The following is a 21,906-nucleotide window of genomic DNA, read 5'->3' as shown; positions in this document are numbered from 1 at the left end:
TAAGTTGCCAAGAGTTCTTGCCAGGGTACAGGAGATAGAAGTAATAGGGAAAGCCGGGGTTCTTAGAAACTCAAAGCAGGTCTGGGAGTTATCCAGGTGTTTGAAGCACTCTGAGCCCGTGTTCTGGGATCCCATCTCTCTGCTGACCTCTTCTTTTTGTTGGCTGCATAAGCCCTGTCTTCTTGGCTTTGGGTTTTCCTAACACCTGCTGCCAGGCAGGTGGCTAACCACCAGCCAATCCCTGGCCCGTCACATCACCATCCATACAACAGCTAAGACAACGGCCACATGTGCTGCTTGCTAGGCCTCTGACCTACCTCAGCTCTACCCCAGGCTGATAGGCTAAAGTCCTGACTGTACCAAACATATCTGAACTTAAGAATGGAAATATTGACCTTTTAGCATAGGCTGCCATGGTCATTTAAAGTTTTCTACATTCTGGGAAGTGGGGATTGGGAGAAATGTGTAACATTCCTTTTCTGTTCCAACCTTCACAGTAGCAATTTCAAGCATTTGTGCTGAGTAGGAAACAATAATAGATGCCCAAGGGCTTTATACAGCTATGGTTTGCAATACAAACGTAACTGACAATCTCTATATGTAAAAACATAGGTTAAACTTGGTGTGGTTTTATGTGGTCATTCCATCCAGTGAAAAATACAAACAGCCAGAGGTCTCAGGAAAACTACGTTGTTAATTCAGCAAAGTTGACATGAATGGGGGACTGTGGATAAGGCATGTTATACACATGACAGTTCTGAAAATCTAAATTTTGGTTTTATAGTAATACCTTAAATTTCATCTTAACATTATTGTGTGACATTAATCACATTTATCATTTTAGAGTGTGTTGTGGTGCAAACAAGTGTTCATTCATAAGCTTGATATCTTCTTCTGAAAATTTCACACAAAAAGGTTTGATTTTTTTTTTTTTTGCCAGAATTTGATCACCACTTTCAGACATGTCTCTGTTATCTACACAATGCACACTAAAAGTTCAGTCATTAAACTCTTTAAGGGTTATATCCAAATAAAACAACATTATTAAGTGACTTTAGTAAGAAATATTAAGTAGGTATGTAAACGTTAGGATCATAATTATATAATTATTAAGGTTCAATAAAATAACATATATCTGCCAAATATTGGTGATTTGTAATAATTTATAATATTATCCCATGTGTAATTCTAGCCCCACACAGGAACATTCAGCACCATTTAACTGTGGGAGATAAAGAGAGAAGGAGTGGTTTTGGATATCCTTTGTGCACAAAAATTCGACAGTCCTTCTGTTATTTGGGTGAATGAATCTGTTGCCTTGAGGTTTAATTTTCAGAGAAGCATGACATACAGATACTCAGATATTTAAATTTTCAAATGATTACTTAGAGCCCATTGAAAGTTTTGAGTTTCTTTCTTAGATTTTGACATTGTCATATGAATTACTGAAATTGGAAATTTTCATAAAATACACATAGTTTTCAGATGGTAACCTTTAGAGAGCTTTGTTAGTTCAGGATACCAAGGCATATCATCAGGTTAATGAAATACAAAACAAATCCAGTTGAAGGAAGAAAAAATTGGAGGTCTAAATTAACAATTATATATTTAACTTAAAGTTTGATTCAAGTGACACTCAGTGATATTTATAAATGTAATGCCAGGCATTATGTATACATGATGAACATGACTTACTTCACCATAACTCACTGACAGAGGGTACTGTTATTGTCTCTATGTGTAGATGTGAAAATAGAACCATACAGAGGTCTGAGGTTGCAAGGCTACTTAATGGAAACGAGATTAGAATTCTGGACATTTGGCTCTCAGCACCATTGCTCAGTTAGTGGTCAGTGAAATACCTAATTGTGCTGAATGAGTAAGTCATGGCTCCTTTCCCCAAAAGGCATGTAATTTATCTGAAAGCATGCTATTTCAATTCATGTGCAGTTGCATTTAACATGCCACAGTGGCTTGTATTGTTAAACGAATTGCAGAAAGTGCTGTTTGTTTAAAAGAAGAAAGGAGAGTATCACGTTGGGATGGTCAGAGATGACTGTCTGAAGGAAGTGGCCATATATATATTCAACTATATTTTCAAAGAGTCTTCAATATATACACATTATGAAGATTAGCTACAGGAGGGAAGGGGAGGCTGAGTTTCCTTACTTGGTAAATTAAGGTAGGAATGTGCCATGTGAACATCCCAAGGTGTTGTAAGACTCAAATGAAACACTAACTTAAATGTGCTTTTTAGACATAGAGTGTGGCATAACCATGTTATGCAATAATTATGCTCCCCTGCTTATCCTCCTCTAAAAGCACTTTAAGAATATTGGCAGGCTCATTTAGGCTGAGATCACGTGTCTACTAATCTCTATGTTTTCTTTCTTTTTTGTTTCCCAACTTCTGCTTGGCTCTCCCTCATCTGTGGCTGTTTTCTGTTTCAACTAAAAGTGGCTGTTCCCCTGTCTCCAGCTTCCTCCTGCTCTTCTGCAATAGACCAGTTCCTGTCTAACTCTGAAAGTGCTCTGTAAGTCTGTCACTGTCTAGTGAGTCTGTGTCTGCCTATTATTTCTTTCTACAAAATATCCTTAAGTGTCTGTTTATACTTCTGTCCTCATAGGACAAAGTTAAGGGGGCACATTTGTTGGCACAGACCTGTCAAGCCCAGATTAATATGGTTTTGGCTGTTTATTTAATTTCCTATTTTTAAATTTTTTAATGATGTGTCCAGCTTCTTCCCTGTTTTGGGAGCACAGCCTTCACAAGCCCTGTGGGAGATGAGCACTGTGATGGAGCTGACTGAAGTCACCCAGTATAAATGTGATTCTTAGAAGGTCTCTCATCTGGATTACCCCTAGTGCTCCAATTCATTATCTTCTTGGCTGTAAGTGGTGGACTCCGTCATACTCCTTAAACAATTGATTGTAACTAAATAAGGTACTTTTTAAAAAAAGTTTTTTAAAGAGACTACTTTTTAGAATAGTTTTGGGTTCACAGCATAATTGAGGGGAAGGTACAGAGATTTCCTATATGCCTCCTTACCCCACATAGGCACAGTTTCCCCAATTATCAATATCCTCCTCCAGAGTGGTAAGTTTGTTACAACTGATGAACCTGTATTGACACATCATTATCACCCTGAGTCCATTGTTTACATTAGAGTTCATTCTTAGTATTGTACATTCCATGGGCTTGGAGAAACACATAATGACATGTATGTACCATTGTGGTATTTTATAGAATAATTTCATTGCCCTAAAAAGCCTCTGTGCTCTGCCTGTTTATCTCTTCCTCCTCCTCCGCAATCCCAACGTCTGGCAACCTTGATCTTTTTATTTTCTCAATAATTTTACCTTTTCCAGAATGTCATATTATTGAAATGATACAGTGCATAGACTTTTCAAATTGGCTCCTTTCACTTAGTATATGCATTTAAGATTCCTTCATGTATGCTCATGGTTTGATAGCTCATTTCATTTTCGTGCTGTATAATATTCCATTGTCAGAAGCACAGCAATTTATCCATTCACCTACTGAAAAATTTTCTGGTTGCTTTCCAGTTTACCAATTGTGAATAAAGCTCCTATGAACATGTGTGCAGGTTTTTGTATTGACATTTTCAACTCCTTTGTGTAAGTACCAAGGAGCTCAATTGCTGGATTGTATGATAACAGTATGTCTAGTTTTGTAAAAAAAAAAACTGACAAACTGTCTTCCAAAGTGGATAAACCATTCTGCATTTGAACCAATCATGTATGAATTACTGTTGCTCCTCGTTTTTGGCAGCATTTGATGCTATCAGTATGATGAATTTTGGCTGTTCTTATAGGTGTGTAGTGATATCTCATCTCCATCTGCAATTCCCTGAAGATATCTGTGCAGCTTCTTTTCATATGCTTATTTGCCATCTATATATCTTCTTTGGTGAGGTGTCTGTTAAGGTCTTTGGCCCATTTTTAAAATTAGGCTGTTCATTTTGTAATTATTGAATTGTAAGAGTTCTTTGTGCATTTTGGATAATAGTTCTTTATCAGGCATGTCTTTTGCAAATATTTTCTCCCAGCCTATGTCTTGCTTTATCATTCTCTTAACCATGTTTTTCAAAGAGCAAAATTTTTTATTTTAATAAAGTCTGCCTTATCAATTATTTCTTTCATGAATTGTACATTTGCTGTTATATCTAAAAAGTTGTCGCCAAACCAACAGCCATCTAGATATTTTCCTATGCTATCTCATTGAATTTTTATGGTTTTTATTTTATATTTAAGTGTATGATGCATTTTGAGTTACTTTTTCTGCAGGATATAAGGTCTGTGTCTAGATTCTTTTTTTTTTTTTTTTTTTTTGCATGTCAGTGTCCAGCTGCTCTACCACCATTCGTTGACAATGCTATCTTTTTTCCATTGTATCGCCTGTGCTACTTCGTTAAAGATAAGTAGACTGTATTTACTTTGGTCTACTTCTGGGCTTTCTATACTCTTTTATTGATCTCTTTGTCTATTCTTTGGCTGAAGATATACAACTGCCTCATTTACCAGAGTTGTATATTAAGTCTTGATGTTGGGTAGTATCAGTCCTCTGACTTTATTGTCCTCCTTCAATATTGTGTTAGCTGTTTTGTGTCTTTGCCTTTTCATATAAACTTTAGAATCAGTTTTTCTGCGTCCACAAAAAAACAAACAAACAAACAAAAAAAAACCCAACAACAACAAAAAAACCTCACTGGGATGTTGACTGGAAATGTATTAAATCTATAAATCAATTTGGGTAAAACTGAAATCGTGACCATATTCAGTCTTTCTATCCATGAGCATGAACTATATCTCCATTTATGTTCTTATTGGATACTTTTCATCAGTTTTGTAGTTTTCTTCATATAAATCTTGTACATATTTGGTTAGATTTACATCAAAATATTTCTTTTTATACTAATGTTAATAGTAATGTATTTTTAATTTCAAATTCCACTTGTTCTTGCTAGTACATAGAAAACTGATTGACTTTTGTATCCTGCAAACTTGCTATAATTGCTTCATAGTTTTAGGATTATTTTGTGAAACCTTTTGTATATTCTACTTGGATGAGCATAATTGTATCATCTACAAAGAAACTTTTATTTTTTTCTTCACAATTTGTATTGCTTTTCTTTTTAAAAAATTTTATTTGATGTTTCAGGATATGTGTGCAGGATGTGCAGGTTTGTTACATAGGTAAACGTGTACCATGGTGGTTTTCTGCACCTATCAAGCCAACACCTAGGTATTAAGGTGCATGCATTAGCTACTTACCTTGATGCTCTCCCTCTTCTGGTCCACCCTCACTGACAGGCCCCAGTGTGTGTTGTTCCCTTCCCTGTGTTCATGTGGTCTCAGTGTTCAGTTCCCACTTATAGTGAGAACATGTGGTGTTTGGTTTTCTGTTCCTTGTCTTGTCCCATTGTGTTAGCTAGGACTTCCAGTACAATCTTGAAAAGCATTGGTGACAGAGGACATCCTTGCCTTATTTCTGATTTTAGGGGAAATCTTTTTCTCACCATTAAGCATGGTTTTGGCTGTGGGTTTTGTGTCAATTTTCTATATCAAAATAAGTTGTATTTGCCCTGTATACCTGAGATAAATCCCACTTAGTTGGGTAGACAATTCTGTGTATACACTGCTAGACTTGATTTGCTAATATTTTGTTGATGATTTTTGCATCTATGCCCACAAGTGTTATTGATTTATAGGGTTTTTTGTTTTTTTCAATGTTTTTGATTTAAGTACAGGACAGTGCTAAACTCAAAGAAAGGGGCAGAAATTATTCTCTCTTCTTGTATCTTCTGAAACGATTCTCTATTTATGATAGAGAATTGGTGTAATTTCTTCCTTCTGTGTTTGGTAGAATTCACCTGTGAACCCATCTTAGCCTAGTGCTTTCTGGTTTGAAAGGTTATTAATTTTTATTCAATTTCTTTACTATATATATAAGCCTATTCATATTGTCTATTTCTTCTTGTGTGAGTTTTGGCAGAATGTGTCTTTCAAAGAGTTGATCAGTTTCATCAAGGTTATCAAATTTGTGGGCATAGAGTATTTTGTAGTACTTTATTATTTTTGATTATCCCTTTAATGTCCATGGTATCTATAGTGATGTCACTTCTTTCATTTTTTATATTAGTAATTGTTGTTCTTTTTCTTTCTCTCTATTTTTGTTCAGACTGACTAGAAATGTATCAATTTTACTGATGTTTTCAAAGAACTAGCTTTTGGTTTCATCGACTTTCTCTATGGATTTCTTATTTTCAGTTTCACTGAATTCTCCCCTAATTGGTATTATTTCATACTACTTACTTTGGATTTATTTTCCTCTTCTTAAATCATAAAGTATTTTATGAGTTAAATACATTATAACTTATTTTGAGATTTCTTTTTCATCCTTATGTTATTTAGAAGTGTGTTATTGAATCTCCAAGGATTTCAGGATTTTCCACCTTTCTTTCTGTTATTGATTTCTACTTTAATTCCACTGTTGTCTGAGAGCATTGTGTAATTTCTATTCTTTTACATTTGTTAAGGTATGTTTTATGTAGAATGTGAAATATCTTGGTGAATGTTCCATATGAACTTGAGAAGAATGTCTATTGTGCTCTTGTTGGGTAAGGTAGTCTAGTGATATAAATTTTATTGTTTCATAGTGCTGTTGAGTCCAGTTATGCTCCTTAACTAATTTTCTGCCTTCTAGATCTGTTCATTTATGATAGAAACTTTTGAAGTCTGCAGTTACTATCGTGAATTTATCTATTTCTCCTTGCACTTCTTAGTTTTTACCTTGTGTATTTTGATGTTCTGTTCTTAGGTGTATGCAATATTAAGGATTATTGTATCTTCTTGGAGAACCGACCCCTTTATTACTATGAATGTCCCTCTTTATCCCTGATAACTTTTCTGCTCTGAAGTGTGTTCTGTTTAAAATTAATATAACTGCTCTCATTTTATTTTGATTAATATTAGCTTGGTGTATCTTTCTCCACCCACTTACTCTTAGTCCATATGTGTCTTTATATTTAAAGTGGGTTTCTTATACACAACATATAGTTTTAATGGGTGTATTTATACCATTGTCAATCAAATTGATTTTTAATACAGCTAAATTAATTATTTGTCTTTGATTTGTTGCCCTTGCTCTTTGTCCTTATTTTTTTCTTCTCTTTTTCTACCTTTTTGGTTTTAAATAAGCATTTTATATTATTCCATTTTCTTTCTTTTCTATCATATCAATTTAACTTGTAATTTTACTTTTTTTAGTGGTTGCTCTAGAGTTGGCAAAACACATTTAATAACTAATTCAAGTCCACTTTCGAATAACAGTATACAACTTTTTGGTAGATTAAATGCCTTACAATGACAAAATAGTCATAATTTCCCTTCTCATCCCTTATTTTATTGCTGTCATTTATTTCATTTATACATAAACATATGTACAGATAGTCACCAGCTTATGATGTTCCAACTTAACAATTTTTCAACTTTATGATGGGCTTATCAGGATGTAACCACATTAAGGAGCATAAAAGCATACATAACTAATACATTATTGCTATTATTATTTTGAACAACGTTATTTATTTGATCAATTAAGAATAAAAAGTCCATTATTTTACTTCACTTATTCCTTCTCTGATACTCTTCCTTTTTTACGTAAAACTGAGAATATGGCATGTTTATTTTCCCTTAATCTAAATAATGTCTCAACATTTTTTCTTGTAAGGCAGGTATACTGACAACAATTTATCTCAATTTCCCTTTGTCCCAGAAAGTTATTTCTCTTTACTTTAGACGAATAATTTCACAGGGTTGGAATTCCAGGTTGCCATTTTTTTTTATTCTCAACACTTTAAACATTACACTCGACTCTTTTCTTTCTTGCATGATTTCTCAGAAATTGGATGCAATTTTTATCTTTTCTCCTCTATAAGTATTTTTCCACTCTGGCTTTTTGTCAGAATTTTTTATCTTTGATTTTCTTTAGTTGGAATATGAAATGCCTAGTCATAATTTTGTTGGCATTTATCCTGCTTGGTATTCTCTGAGCTTCCTGGATCTGTAGTTTGGCATCTGACATTCATTTGCAGGGAAATTCTCCATGATCATTTATTCTCCATGAAATATTTCTTCTGTTTCTTTCTCTTTTTTTTTCTTTTACTGGTACACTCGTGGTGCACTTGTTTTTAGTTGTTGCACAGTTCTTGGGTACTCTGTTCTGTATTTTTTTTCTTCTCAGTTTTGTAGGTTTCTATTAAGATATCAGAAAGCTAAGAGATTCTTTTCTCAACAATGTCTAGTCTACTAATAAGTCCATCAAATGCAGTCTTCATTTTTGTGGCAGTGCTTTTGATCTTTAGCATTTCTAGTTGGTTCTTTCTCAGAATTTCCATCTTATTGTTTACATTACTCATCTGTTCTTGCATGCCATCTACTTTTTCCATTAGACCCTCAGCATATTAATCACAGTTGTTTTAAGTCCCCAGTCTGATAATTTCAACATCCCTCCCATATCTGATTCTGGTTCTGATGCTTAAGTTGACCTTTCCAACTATTTTTCTTGCCATTTAGTACAGCTTGTAAGTTTTTCTTGATAGCTAGACAAAATGTCTTTGGTAAAAGACACTTTAGTAAACAGGCTTACTATCTACTGACATGGTGTAAAGGTATGGGAGCATGGAAATTGTCTATAGTCCTATGATTAATTCTCTGTCTTCTAGAGAGCCTGTGCTTCTGGGCGGTGAACTTCACATGTGCTTCTTAATTTGTCACCCCTTTGGTGTATGTGATGGCTTTCGGTGGCTGGAGTTGGATATTTCCCTTCCCCCAAGGTCAGCTGGGCTCGGAGAAAAATCTAATAGGTTAGGCTTTGCTAAATCATTTCTCCTGAGGGTAGACCTCATTAAGAACAGAATGCTCTGGACTATTTCAAAATAATTACTTCCCACCTCCTCCCTGTCAGAAGCATGAAAGGATTTTTCTCTGATATTTACTGTGAAATATGGTTGAGTTCCTGAAGGTGAAACTTACAAAAATGAGAGGTCCCCTATTATTGGCACCCCCTGTCCCCAGAGTTTTGTCTCTCATATACTTGTCCACCCAGAGCCTCTAACAGTCTATCAGTGAGTGAAGCCAACTCCACGCCCATGCCTGGAATGTCCTCACTGCTCCTACATTCAGTGCATCAGCAGGCCCTGTCAGCTCTACCTTGAAGCTATATCCTGAATCCAATTACTTCTCAATACAGTACTTCTAAGCTCCAGAAACATGAGATAATAAATTTGTGTTACTTGAAGTCACTAAGTTTGTGTAATTTGTTATGGCAGCAACAGGAAGCTAGTACACCTCCTAATTTACCTCTGTGCTTTCACTCCAACCTCACTTCAGTCCATTCTACACACCACAGCCAGAATGTTTCTTAGAAACATAAAGTCTTCATGAACTTACTCTGCTCATGACCTTGGCTGGCATCCTATTGCTATTAGGATGAAGACAATGGTCCTGAGTGTGGTGGGTCCTTGCTGACTGTGCAACCTCATCTTAGGTTGATGACAACTTTATTCCCCTCTCACTGCATGGGCATGTCTCTGAGACTGTGGGCTTTGCTCTTGCTGGTCCCTTTGCCTGTATTCTCTTCCTCTGGCTTGGTGAGCCCCTACCCAGTTTTCAGTTCTCGTCTCCTATTGCTTCCTCAGTCACAGAACCCTGACCCACTAACTGAGATCTCATCCCCCTCTGACATGCTCTACTAACAACACCAAATACCTCTCACTTCTGACACTTCTTGAGCTATAATTTCATGGCTGGCTGTGGGTCTCTAACACAACACTGCTCACTCCATAAGGACAGGGACTGTGTCTCCACTCTGATATCTCCAAGGCATGGTATTGTGCCTGGACTGTTGTAGGCACTCAAAAAAAATATTTTAAGTAAATAAGTAGCTAAATAAATAAATGCCTAGGATTTGTGTTGATGGAAAATACACCAACCGTAAAATCTTTGTTTTTCGCTAATAGAGCTCTGGCTTTTGTGAAACTCTGCCTTAGTGTTGAATCTCTTTAAACCAAGGCACTTTATATTTTAATATTTAAAACATCTTGCAAACCTCCCTGCTCACCCAGTGTGTGTGAATGCTGCCTTGTAGAAGGCTGGGGTGGTGTATAATAAAGTCTAATCATTTCCTGATAATGCCAAGCTGGGCAGGCAGAGGGAGCTATTATTACCCTACTAATTAGCACATCCAGGCTGCTCTAAGTGCGATGCTAATTGCTCAGTGAATGAATTGTAGACTCAGGTAATTACCAAATCTAATGTGGCTCCCGTCATGTTTGAGTAAATTAATACAAATGGGAGAAGCAACCCAGCTTGAAGGGAGTTGCCTTTTGCATTACTGTTGCTTGGGAAACAGCAGTTTTTTTTTATTAGATGTGAAACTGCCCAGGTATAACCACTCATCTAGAGTTGTCTTTCCACCAGAGCAGCTGTGGAAGGCAAGTAAGATCTCACACCAAATGGAACTGGGAGACTTTTGCCACTCTAACAGATGATTGTCTCTTTCTGAAGCTGTTTCTTTATCTGTGAAGCCATTTACAGATAACGCCAGGCTAGGCAGGCAGGGGTTCTTATTATACTACTAATTCCCAAATGCAGACTGCTCTAAATGACCTTAATTGATCACAGGGTTAAGGTTTCTTTAGCTCTGCGATCAATTAACAAGTGAACAAACGTCTGTTCAGTTACCAAGGAAAGGGTTTCTGCACTGAATTGGGAACTTTGTACTGAGTTCCAGTTCTACCTCAATCATCAGATTAAGAGCAATACCAATAGATATTTACTGAGCATCACCAAATGGACATTACTTTTTGGCTGGCACTATTCTAATAAACATTATATGTACATTATTTCATTTAATGTCTACAATGAGCCAGAACATTTGTGGTAATTTACAAAATTAGTAAAAGGCAGAGCCAGGATTTGAACCAAGGCATTCTGCCTCAAGAACCTGTATTCTTAAGTATTCCGTATTTATTTATTTATTTGACCCTAGGAAAGTCACATTTTCTGAATCTTGTTTTACTTACCAGTGAAGATTTCTCCATCCATTGTGTGCCAGCCCATCTGTTAAGGCATTTGTAGATGTTCATTGTCACAGCAAAGGTGTCAAGGAGGTGGGCGTTACTTATTTGACCATGCCACATAACTAGTAGATGGTAATTTGGGATTTGAATGCTATTCAGTTTCCCTGCAGTACACTGTGCTTTCTTTTCTCTCAATATTTCCCAAATTGAGGGTGTCTAGATCCCCGTGAATGTGCCTACAGACTGCTGGAGGTTTGTACATTCCAGTTAGAGACAGTACATGAAGTTAGCCAGCAACAGCAGAATGGGCATGAATGCAACTGTGAGCTCTGAACACACAAGGCAATGTAAATTTAGAAGGTGGCCAACCAAATGATCCCAAATCTATTCCTATTATTTATTTATTTATTTATTTATTACCAAAGTGAAGATACCAACTTAAAAATATGTGCTTGACTCATGGAGACTTGGAATACTCAACCCCAGGGAATGTCTCTATGAGCCAGACTCCAACTGGGACGTGCTAGCCTCCTGCTAAGGAAAGCTTGGACTACTTCCTCCTTTCTGTGTCTATCAGCCACCATACCACGGTAAGAAGAACCACTCAAATGTTGTACAGTTGAGCCTTGAACAACATGGGTTTGAACCATGTGGGTCCACTTACACGTGGATTTTCTTCTGCCTCTGCCACGCCTGAGACAGGAAGACCAACCCCTCCTCCTCCTCCTCCTCCTCCTCCTCCTCCTCCTCTTCCTCAGCCTCCTCAATGTGAAGATGTTGAGGATGAAGACTGTTATGATGGTCCACTTCCACTTAATAAATAGTAAATATATGCTCTCTTCTTTATGATTTTCCTAATAACATTTTCTTTTCTTCAGCTTACTGTATTAGAAGTAATACACATTAATTGACCATGTTATCAGTAAGGCTTTCAGTCAATAGTAAACTACCAGTATTTAAGTTTTAGGGGAGTTAAAATTTATATGCAGATTTTCAACTGCACAGGGGGATAAGTAACCCTAACCCCGACATTGTTCAAGGGTAAACTGTAACTGGAAAACGTGCCCGTCTTCTTACTCTCATATCCACAGAGAGTTGTTGCCTTTCAACTGCCCTCTGGATAAAGGGAACCTCCACTTGCAATATCCGCTCCATTCCCACACTTCTTTTCTAGTTATTCCTGACAAGTGACTCATTAGCACATGAGAAACAGATGCTTATGAGGAGAAATGTGTGAAAAGCAGGCTGTGATAGAGGTTGCCTACATTCCACGGCAGCTCATCTTCTTATGTGGTCAAAATGTCTGGTTGCCTTCTCAACAAGGATACCTTTTTTCCTGTGAACTGGGTGTAGGAGAAGGTGCCACTGCTCACCAGTGAAAGTGATCTATTCACCATAGAACAGGACAAAGGTTTGGGAGTGCGTTTTGAGTTTAAGGGCACCGTGCACATTGTAATCTTAGATAACCTGCATAACTGTTCTGAGCCTCAGTTTTCTAATCTATCAGATCAGTCTAAGTAGAGTGCCTATCACTTAGTGGGTGTAAAAAGTAAATTGTATAAATGGAATAATGTATGTAATTACCAAAAATCATACTTGGCATACATCCTAATTTCTTAGTAAATTGAGCTGTGCATAATTTCTTAGTATTGTCATTGAGGTTTCTCCTGCATACACATCTAATTCAGGGATATCGCTGCACCTCAGATTCTGAAGTGCAGCCCCATTTCCTACGGCTGTTTGGTCCTGAGCCCTGTTTTGAAAACTCACACAGAAGTCATTAAGCAGTACTGCTCAGGGGCAAGAGCAATGGCAAGGGGCGCATGGCCTTGGTCCTGGCCAGGCCTGCACTCACCCACCATGATGCTCAGGAGACTCACTCAGCTGCTCCTATGTCCCACTTCTCTCTTCTGTTTAATACCAGTCTTATCACCTGCCTTGCCTGGCCTGCAGAGTTCCTGTGATTATAAAAGGAGTCTGTGGATAACGAAATCAACTGGTGTTGCTTTAGTACGCATATTTGCCAAAAGAGGATTTGTGATTCTAAAAAAGGGAGAAGGGAAAGGCAAAATCCGGGAGGCTTCTATATCTTGAGGCCAGTTAAGTTTCATCCATAAAGGAAATAAAAGAGAAAACTATTTCTAAGCCATTAAGGCTTTATGTACATCATCATAGTCATCATCATCATCAGTATCATCATCATCAGTATCATCATCATCATCATCATCACTTACACTTAACTAAATGCAGAAGAGCAAAGTGAGGCATAGAGAGATTAAATAACTTGCCAAATGTCACAAATCTGGTAAGTAGTACATTTTAATCTCAATAAAATAGAAAAATTAAGATTAAAAAGTAAAATAATTTTAGTTTCAAGTATATCGAGCTTCTATGTGGCAGACCCTGTGTTAATATTTTTCTTACATTATATTATTTAAACCACAGAGCAAAGCTATGTAGCAGGTATCATTACCCTCAGTTACAGAGGTATAGAAAGTGAGGCATAGAGAGATTAAACAAGCTGTCAAATGTCACAAAGCTGGCAAGTGGGAGAGCCTGAGATGGGAACTAGGTTTGCTTGACTCAAGTGAGGGTCTTGGTCACTATGCCACATAACTCAGCCCTCTAGCTGATGAGACAAGACAAGGGAAATAAACACACATGACAGAGCCTGAGAAAAGTTGCGAAGGCTAACCCTTTTGCAGAATTCAGTACAACAAAAAATGGTTACTGGGAGTTATATTTCTGTATCCAGAGTCTGACCATTCCTCACCACTTTTACAGTTACCTCCTGGACCCAGACACTGTCTTTTCTCACCTACATTATTACTGTAAACTCCTAATTAGTGTCACTGTCCACACCCTACTTCCATCCCATATACTCACAATAGAGCATCTAGAGGGAGCCTACTGAGAGGTCCATTCAGACCGTGTCGGTGATCTGCTTAGACCCCTCACATGTAGTAAAAGCCATAGCCTTATAGGGATTTTCAAGCCCACCCACGCCCCCTTGGCCCCGACTACTTTACTGACCTCAACTCCTTTCATCCCTCCCCTTAATTTTTCTGCCTCAACCTGCTGCATCCTTGCTGTTCTTCAGATATGCCAGGCAGGATTGAGCCTTAGGACCTTTGCATCTGCTGTTCCCTGTACCCAGAATGTTATTTTCCCAGATATGCGCATGCCTCTATTTCTCACTATATATCACAGAGCTCGGTTAGGAGACAGAAATGTTAAATACCATTTTAACATAAGATGTTGTTAACTAGACATATAGTCATTAACTCCTGAAAGAATACTCTGAAGTATTATGGAGTTAGCAAATGCAGGAGGCAACTACTAGCTCTAGGGCTGAGGAAATAGATAAAATAATCATAAAAACTTAGACACTTAGAGTAGAGACCCCTGCTGAGCAGAAACTTAGACCTTTGGTAGAAGGAGGCACCGTCCAGATGAACCTGATGTCTCTGAGGGGCTGCTGCAAGGCTGGTTCTGCAAGAATTAGAAAGACTAACCCAGACTCAGTCGCTGCTCCAGAAAGGCACTGCGTCTGCTGCTGGGGTAAAGAGGCATTCCAGGAATTATGCTTATAGGAACCACAAACAGACAGAAAGCTCACAAAAGTGAGCCCTTTTCTTTCTCTAACATCCACTCCCTGGTGACACTCCAAGTTCATGGAGCCTGAGAAGAAGCCAGCCAACAAAGCAGACATTTGGTTTGCAGAATGGCAAAGCCAAGTATGCAAGGCATGGTTTGGAGGCTGAGCATCTGCAACTCACTGGCTGGGACTATAGCTTCCCTAAGTTTTGAACATCTCACCGGGACCTTCCTGGCTACCCTAGTTAATGGTAGCTGATCTGGCCCTTTCTATCTCCTTTCTTATTTTATTCTTCTTAACACTGACCTATCTGGCTAGCAGTAGCAGATGCTTTGGGTCTGTATGTTATACCCGCTTGGCTCAGCTCTCTCAACAGCAGCTGTGGTGGACGGTTCTGTGAGAGCTCAGACTCATGGCCTTCGCTGAGGCCCTGTTCCTCAATTAACACCTGTTTCTAGCCAGCTAAAGAGACTAGTTATTCTAGATTAGGGTTTCTCAATCCTGGCACTGTTGACATTTTGGGCCAGATAATTCTTCATTGTGAGAGGCTATGCTATGTATTGTACAACATTGATTAACATCCCTGGTCCCTACCCACTAGATGCCAGCAGCACTACCTCTTTAGTGACGATACTATCTCATAGGGCTATTATGGGGATTAAATAATTTATGTAGAGGGCTTAGTACAAACCAGTTGGTCAATCCAAATCAATAATGAATTATTGTAATTCAAAGCAAAGCATTAATGTAAGTCATGAGAAACCATCACCAAGTTGTTTTGTTAATATATAATGCCAAATAGCTGACGGTATTTGTTTGTTTGTCTCACTGAAAGTGCTTGACACTGGCCTCAGAGAAATGAGTGGTGGTCATGCTTCTAAAATCTGTAGAAATGTCATAGGAATGACTGCCAGATGCTGGAATCTGGGTAACTGATGATGAGACTCGCCTGCAATCGAGATGCGTTTAAAGGCAATTAAGATATTGAGTGCAACTGTATGACACTGCAGAAAAATAATAAACACTTGTCAAGTAGTAAATTTGACTGTGATGCTTAGAGTCAACTTGCTGTTTGATTCATCTAATTGATTTACTGTTCCAAATGGCACCAAAAGGAATCCAAGGAACAAATTCAGTTACACTGTATTTCAGGTGCTGAGTGGCTTATTCATCTCAGTCAGCACTCAGAACCCTAAACTATCCCTGGTGGATGGAATGTGGCATATTCAGGCACAGCTTGAGGTGGTACATAGGGTTCGTTCTGATGAATGACACAAGAACCCCAGACTTTGTGGGCAGTAAGAAATCTGGGTTCTACTTCCAGCTCTGCCACTTACTTCCTATGCACCCCAAGGCCTGTTGTTTCCTCTAGGACTCAGTTTCTCCACATATAATATAAGCGATCTGGGGGGAGTTCATTAGGTCTTCTATCTCTGTGAAGTATCACCCACCTCCACTCCCACTTCACATACCCTCAGAAGTATGCAAAGAAACGAAGTCAAGAGTAAACGGAGTGCTGTTGACTTTGGTGCAGTTGAAGCATGCCTGTTTAATTCTCATGCCTTCTTTCCTTCCTTTCTAGGTACACAGTTCTGCACAGTGGACATCATCAGGAACTCGAGAAACTGCCCATACATAATGACCCAGAATCCCTGGAATCATGCTTCTGATTGAGGACATGGCTCACAACTTAGCCATTCATTCCCATTCATGTTTGTATGAACAGGTCACCCTGGCATCACTCCTGATCCTCATCACCACCAGTGAGGCACAAGGCAGTAGGGGCTGAGGGCCCATGGCAGGTACACAGAGGATGGTGTTGGGTGGGACCTGAGGCCAGAGCATCAAGGATGTCAAAGTTGTGAAGGAACTTCAGGCATCTTCAGATTCAGCCACCCACCCAAAGCAAAAGTAGCATCTTCTATTGCATCCCTGAAAGTTGGTCGATCTCTGCTTATACACCTCCAGTGATAGGAGCTCACTGCCTCCTAATTCAGGCCCTTTTATTTTGGAGAAACTTTAATTATAAGGAATCTTTTTCCTTTCTTGGAACACAAACCTGTTGCTACTCCAGCTTCCATCTGGAGCCATGCAGTTAGCCCCCACTTTCCCCTAAGAGCCCTTAAATACTGGAAGAGAGTAATCTGTCACCATGCCTTTCAGTCTTTTCTATAAACTGAACATCTCCACTTTCCTTTCCATTGTGGCCATCTTCTTCTGGACATGCTTTAGTGGGTGAATTAATTATGGCTCTTCTAATAAAGTTAGATTGATGTCAATGCCAAGATGTCTATCTAGAAGCATTGACATAGTAACAAGTGAAGTGTCAAGATTTTTGGCCTATAGCCATGAATATTTTCCAGATTTTGGAAATTCTACTGAGGTTTTAGCTTCACAGCCATTACTAAAAGGCATCTTTGCAGCTTGTCTGGCATGTGTGTGTTCATGCACACATGTGTGTTTAAAGTTGACATTTTCTTATTGGTATATTGGTGTTGAGGTCATTAGGAATTCACTTTATTTCTATGGAAATGGGAGAAGGATTTTACTTCTTTCCTGAGAATGTTGATTGAGAATGGCCTTATAAACCAGAGTCTGGGAGGGAAACTGACTGTTCTTCACCCTTTATCAACATCTCACCCTTTTGAAATACCTATGGAGATGCTTCTTTTTCTCAGTCAAAGCAATCACCATCTTACTTCATATTGGGGTAAATGATATACTCAGCTTGAGGGTCTAATGGCAAATTTTTAAAGCTGTCTTGCTTTTGGCTGCTGAGCTGATTTTTTAAAACCCTATTGAAAGGATTTACTACTGGTCCTCCTTTAGTGAGACAAAGGAAACAGGGCATGTGGGTGATGTTGGGGTTCATATGTAAATGCTTCTGATTGAGGACATGCCAGGAATTTAACAGCAAGATAAAGATGTGCCAGGAGTTTACACCTCACAAGTTCTCTTTGCCCTCCTACTTGTTCTATTGATCCTTCTTCTTCTTAACTGATGTCAGATGCCATGATTGCCTCCTTAATACTCATTTCTTCCATGAAGGTAGAACCCATTCGCCAGCCCTCTCTCTTCTTTCTGTGCCCAGATATGGTGAGAAGGGATGGTCAGACATCGCAGAGGATTAGGGTGATCATCCTTCTGGTTTTAGCATTCAAGTCCCTCATCCCAGGAAACTCCATGGTCCTGGGCAAACTAAACAATATTGGTTACCACACTGGTAGGGCCTCCCTGTGTTGAGGATTAATACCCCTCCCTCCTTAGAGTAGATTCTCTTCCTTCTCTTTTTCATGGAAAAGGCAAAGATTAGTGAATTTGGAAGTTCATAGTTCTCCTTTCTAAAAATGGTCTCTCTTCTCCTCCAACCATAAAGCATTTCTTCGGAAAGGACTAAAACAGGGATAATAAGAATACTGATAATAGTGCTTTGAGACTGCTGGTAAACTTTTGTTTAATGCTGCCAATGTTGACAGGATTACTACTTAATACATACATGCCTACACATATACATAACTACAGGATTTCTTCCTTATGAAATACTTCTCTTCCCAGAAGCTTAGTAAGCATGTTTCCTTAGGTAAAACATTATTTATCAGTGGCAGATCTTCCATATTATATGGCAACTTGGATTCAATGGAGACACAAAGATTATGAGATAGGGAGGAATATGAGATCTTACTATATCACAGAACTCTTTTTAACTCTCTAGGTGTCCTTCTGTGAGCCTGCCCATGGTTGGTGTCTGTAGAGGTCACAGGCACCCTGGATCAGGGAAAAGACAGCAATTGCAAGAATAGTACCTCTTGTCATTGTCAAGAAAGGGGTGTCCTTTGCAGAGGAGAGCCCCACAAGCTTGCTTTCTTACCACTTTGGACTAGGGCTGGGATGCTCTGAGTGATTCATCGAATGCCAACATTGGTGATTTACAGGACAGGGCCAGACTTGTTCTCTGGTGAGCAGCTGCTAGCCTTGCCTAGAAATCCAGGTAATATAGCATATGTATGAAAGACTCAGAAGGAGAAGACTTATCGCTTGTCCAAGGAAAAAGGAGACCTATACCTTGTCCTCTTCTCTAAGAAGGGCACCCTCTTCCAGGAAGCCTGTCATGTCAAGAAGAGAAGCATCTGGGAAAGAGGATGTTGTGCTGCAGACACATCTGCAAGATTGGCCTTGATAATTATTGGGGATGATAAATGCTACAAACAGACTGTCCTCATGTCTAAGAGAAAGGAGGTTCACTGTGCTTCCTTTCCACTTGACTCTCCAGGCTACAAGACCCTCCAGCTCTAAAACTAGAGAGGGATGCATCATTCCAGCCATCACCATTAGCAGCTAGAAAGCAAAATAAAAACCAACTTCTTCAACTGATACCCAAGTATGTGCTTGTAGAAAAACCTTTTCCTTCTGAGACTCCACCTTTTGGTCTTGACAACTTTTCCACCTTATGCTGCTAACTTGCTCTTTCCTGATGCAAATTGCCATTTAGCTGGGGATTGCAGGAGTGGGCATGGGGTGGATGAGGGAGGGGACCTATGGAGGGGCTGGGGAGTGGATATAACTACATTACCTTCAATATTGTCTAAAAGCAAGAACAAAAATAATGTTTTCTTGGTGCTGTGCTGTCTACCCATTTATCTCTTTGTTGTTGGATCTCTCTTTGGTGAGAAACCATTGTCACTTCTTTTTCTCTATTCACTTTGCTGAGGTCAAAATCCTGTAACACCTAGTCTAGGAAGGAAACAAAGACTATTGCATTTATCTCTTCTGGTCAAAATTTGTAATCTCTTTTCCATCTAATTTAGAAAACTGAGGCTGAATATTTGGTTTGAATTCAAACAATTCAGGAATGGATTTGACGTCCTAAGTATGAACAACATGTTGCTTTGGGCCTTACCCAACACTTCGCTTCACTTGTCTCATCTACAAAATAGAGATCATTTCTGAGTTTGTAGGATTGTTGAGTGCTCCAACATGGGTCATTCAAGGGCCACTGTTAGGATTTTTACCAAATATGTGTTCTGCCTATTCTGTTACCTACTTAATATCTTTATTTAAGTCCATTCAAGTTTTCACTTACATAAATTTATTTTAGAAGAAAACATTATATCAGTACTCAAAATAGAGAACAAGGCTATTGAGTTTTAACTAGATGCCAGTGCTCAGCGTGCATTCTCTGTTTCTGTGTTTAAAAAGGAAGTGAGTGTTGGAGAGTTGTTAGAAATACCCTACATGTAGCATGGGGCTCTTTCAGTTAGTCGGAAGGGTCAAAAGATAATTTACAAAAGATGAGCTTCCAAACGTTAGGAGTTACTGTGATTTGGCTACAAGCTGCATTCTACATTTTTGGAAACATGGAGAGAAGGGATAAGAAACTGCATATATTTTTAACTACTGTTATAGTGGATTCAGATTAGGTTTCTCCTTCTCTACCTTTTCTTTCAGCTTGCCCCAGACCTATATCTTTGTTGTTAATAATAATAAAATAGCAGTAATAAGAGTAACTGACATTTAATGAGTTTCTTTCTGCCTGGCATTGTGGTCATTGCTTTACATGGATTGTCTCATTTAATCCTTATAAGATTTCTTACAAAATTAGTATGAAAATTACCACCACTTTACAGCTGAGCAAACCTCAGCCGAGACATCTGAGGGTGACTAGCCCAAGGCAGCAGACCCGGGAAGTGTGGATTTGAAATGCAAAGCCAGGCAGTCTTATTCTAAATAAGGCCCAGTTTTAAGCTACTGTGTTTATTATGAGGATGTATGCATTCCACCTTCACCTGTTAGACACTGTGTTAGGAGAGAGCAATGAACAAGGTTGATTAAAGAATTTTTCCTTTCCACATCAGCCTGGGACCGGAAAAAGAACTCTGGACATGCCTATTCCAGTCTGAACTCTGCCACTAACTTTCTTTCTTGTTTTCTTTTCTCTTGCTTCCACTCCCTGAGTCTCAACTCCCATCTTTAAACAATGGAAGATTCTGGTAAATGATCAGCAGGAAAGGCTCTTCTGCACTGATCTTTTAGTCTTTCTAGTATTTGGCAACCTGGGATTACTGAATAACCAACAATAGACTGTAAAAACAAGATGTGTGAGTCAAAGAAAGCATTGGCCCTTCATATTCCAGGCCCTCATGGAGGCTGCTCTAGTGGGCGTGGCTCCTGCAGAAGGCAGTTTGCCTTCCCCACATTTCTTGGTTGGAACCTGGAACACTATTTGAATATGCTCTCATTGGTCTCAGTAAGCATCAGCCTACCACTGAAGGCTTTGTGCAGTTTCTGTGCACTTTTATAAGATCTCTAAGCTTCTCATAACAGCATATGAAGAGGGATTGCTGACCTCATTTTATAGAAGAGGGAAGACTTTGACATGGAAAGTGATTTGTCCAAGAACAAGAGCTGATATGAAGCTGAAGTCAGGACTGAAAATATTTCAGACTTCTCAGTTCTAGCAAAGTGTTTCCTTCCTTCTTCTTTAAGTTTATCTTATTTCTAAACATATAAATTATACATTTATAGACTATATAAATTATAGGTTACACAAATGATATATTTATGCAATCCATATCCACTGTAAAAATTTGTTATATATTAACAGATACAGCAAAATATTCCTTGACCCCAAATCAATCCTACTCACCTTCCCCAAAAGTAAATGCTCATTTCACTTGGCTTATGTAATTCAAGAACATTTTCTATGCATTTACATATGTATAAATGTACATATAAAACATATGGCTGTTTTGTTCTTATATGTAAATAAAATGATGTTGGTATATAATAATCTGCGACTTGCCTTTTCAACAGTGTACTCTAAACATCATTTCACATCAATACATATAATTTTCTTTTTAGTTGCTGCGTATGCATTTCATGCTATAGATGTTGTATGAATCACAGTGTTTCTTTTGCATTCTACCTGCAGCCCGGGTGTAAATGGAGCATCTCCTGCATCAGAAAATCAGCCTGTTTTTCTCAGACTGTGCTAACCATAGCTGGAGTGCTTCCAAGTTAAGTGGCAGCAGTAAGTTGACTTGGCAGCTTCCCTGTTAGGGAAGGCCCACCCTTATATGGGCCTCCTTTCATTAGGAAGAACTAAGAAAACGCACAAGTTGCACAGGGTGACAGCATCCTGCTCCCATCAATTCCTAGATGTGTGCTTTTGAGCATTATGTAACTTCCTAAAACCAAGTTTTCTTAT

At 38.5% G+C, this 21,906-nt stretch overlaps 1 protein-coding gene across 2 annotated transcripts in view; it reads left to right on the top strand.

Annotated features, from left to right (window-relative positions):
* Positions 1-21,486, top strand: part of HTR4 (5-hydroxytryptamine receptor 4) — a 212,425-nt gene extending 190,939 nt beyond the window's left edge. The window contains exons 7-8 of one of the 2 annotated variants that reach the window (XM_035288086.3): positions 2,458-2,533; positions 16,285-21,486. In XM_035288086.3, coding sequence (XP_035143977.1) covers positions 2,458-2,518 — 61 coding nt within the window. In that variant the 3' untranslated portion in view covers positions 2,519-2,533; positions 16,285-21,486. The remainder of the gene's footprint in view (positions 1-2,457; positions 2,534-16,284) is intronic. The other variant, XM_002744348.7, reaches the window with a different exon arrangement.
* Positions 21,487-21,906: the final 420 nt, after the last annotated feature.

The sequence above is a fragment of the Callithrix jacchus genome, chromosome 2 (genome assembly GCF_049354715.1).
Source record: "Callithrix jacchus isolate 240 chromosome 2, calJac240_pri, whole genome shotgun sequence".
Taxonomy (NCBI): domain Eukaryota; kingdom Metazoa; phylum Chordata; class Mammalia; order Primates; family Cebidae; genus Callithrix; species Callithrix jacchus.
The sequence above is the reverse complement of the archived record's forward strand: the minus strand, read 5'-3'. Positions and strand labels throughout refer to the sequence as shown.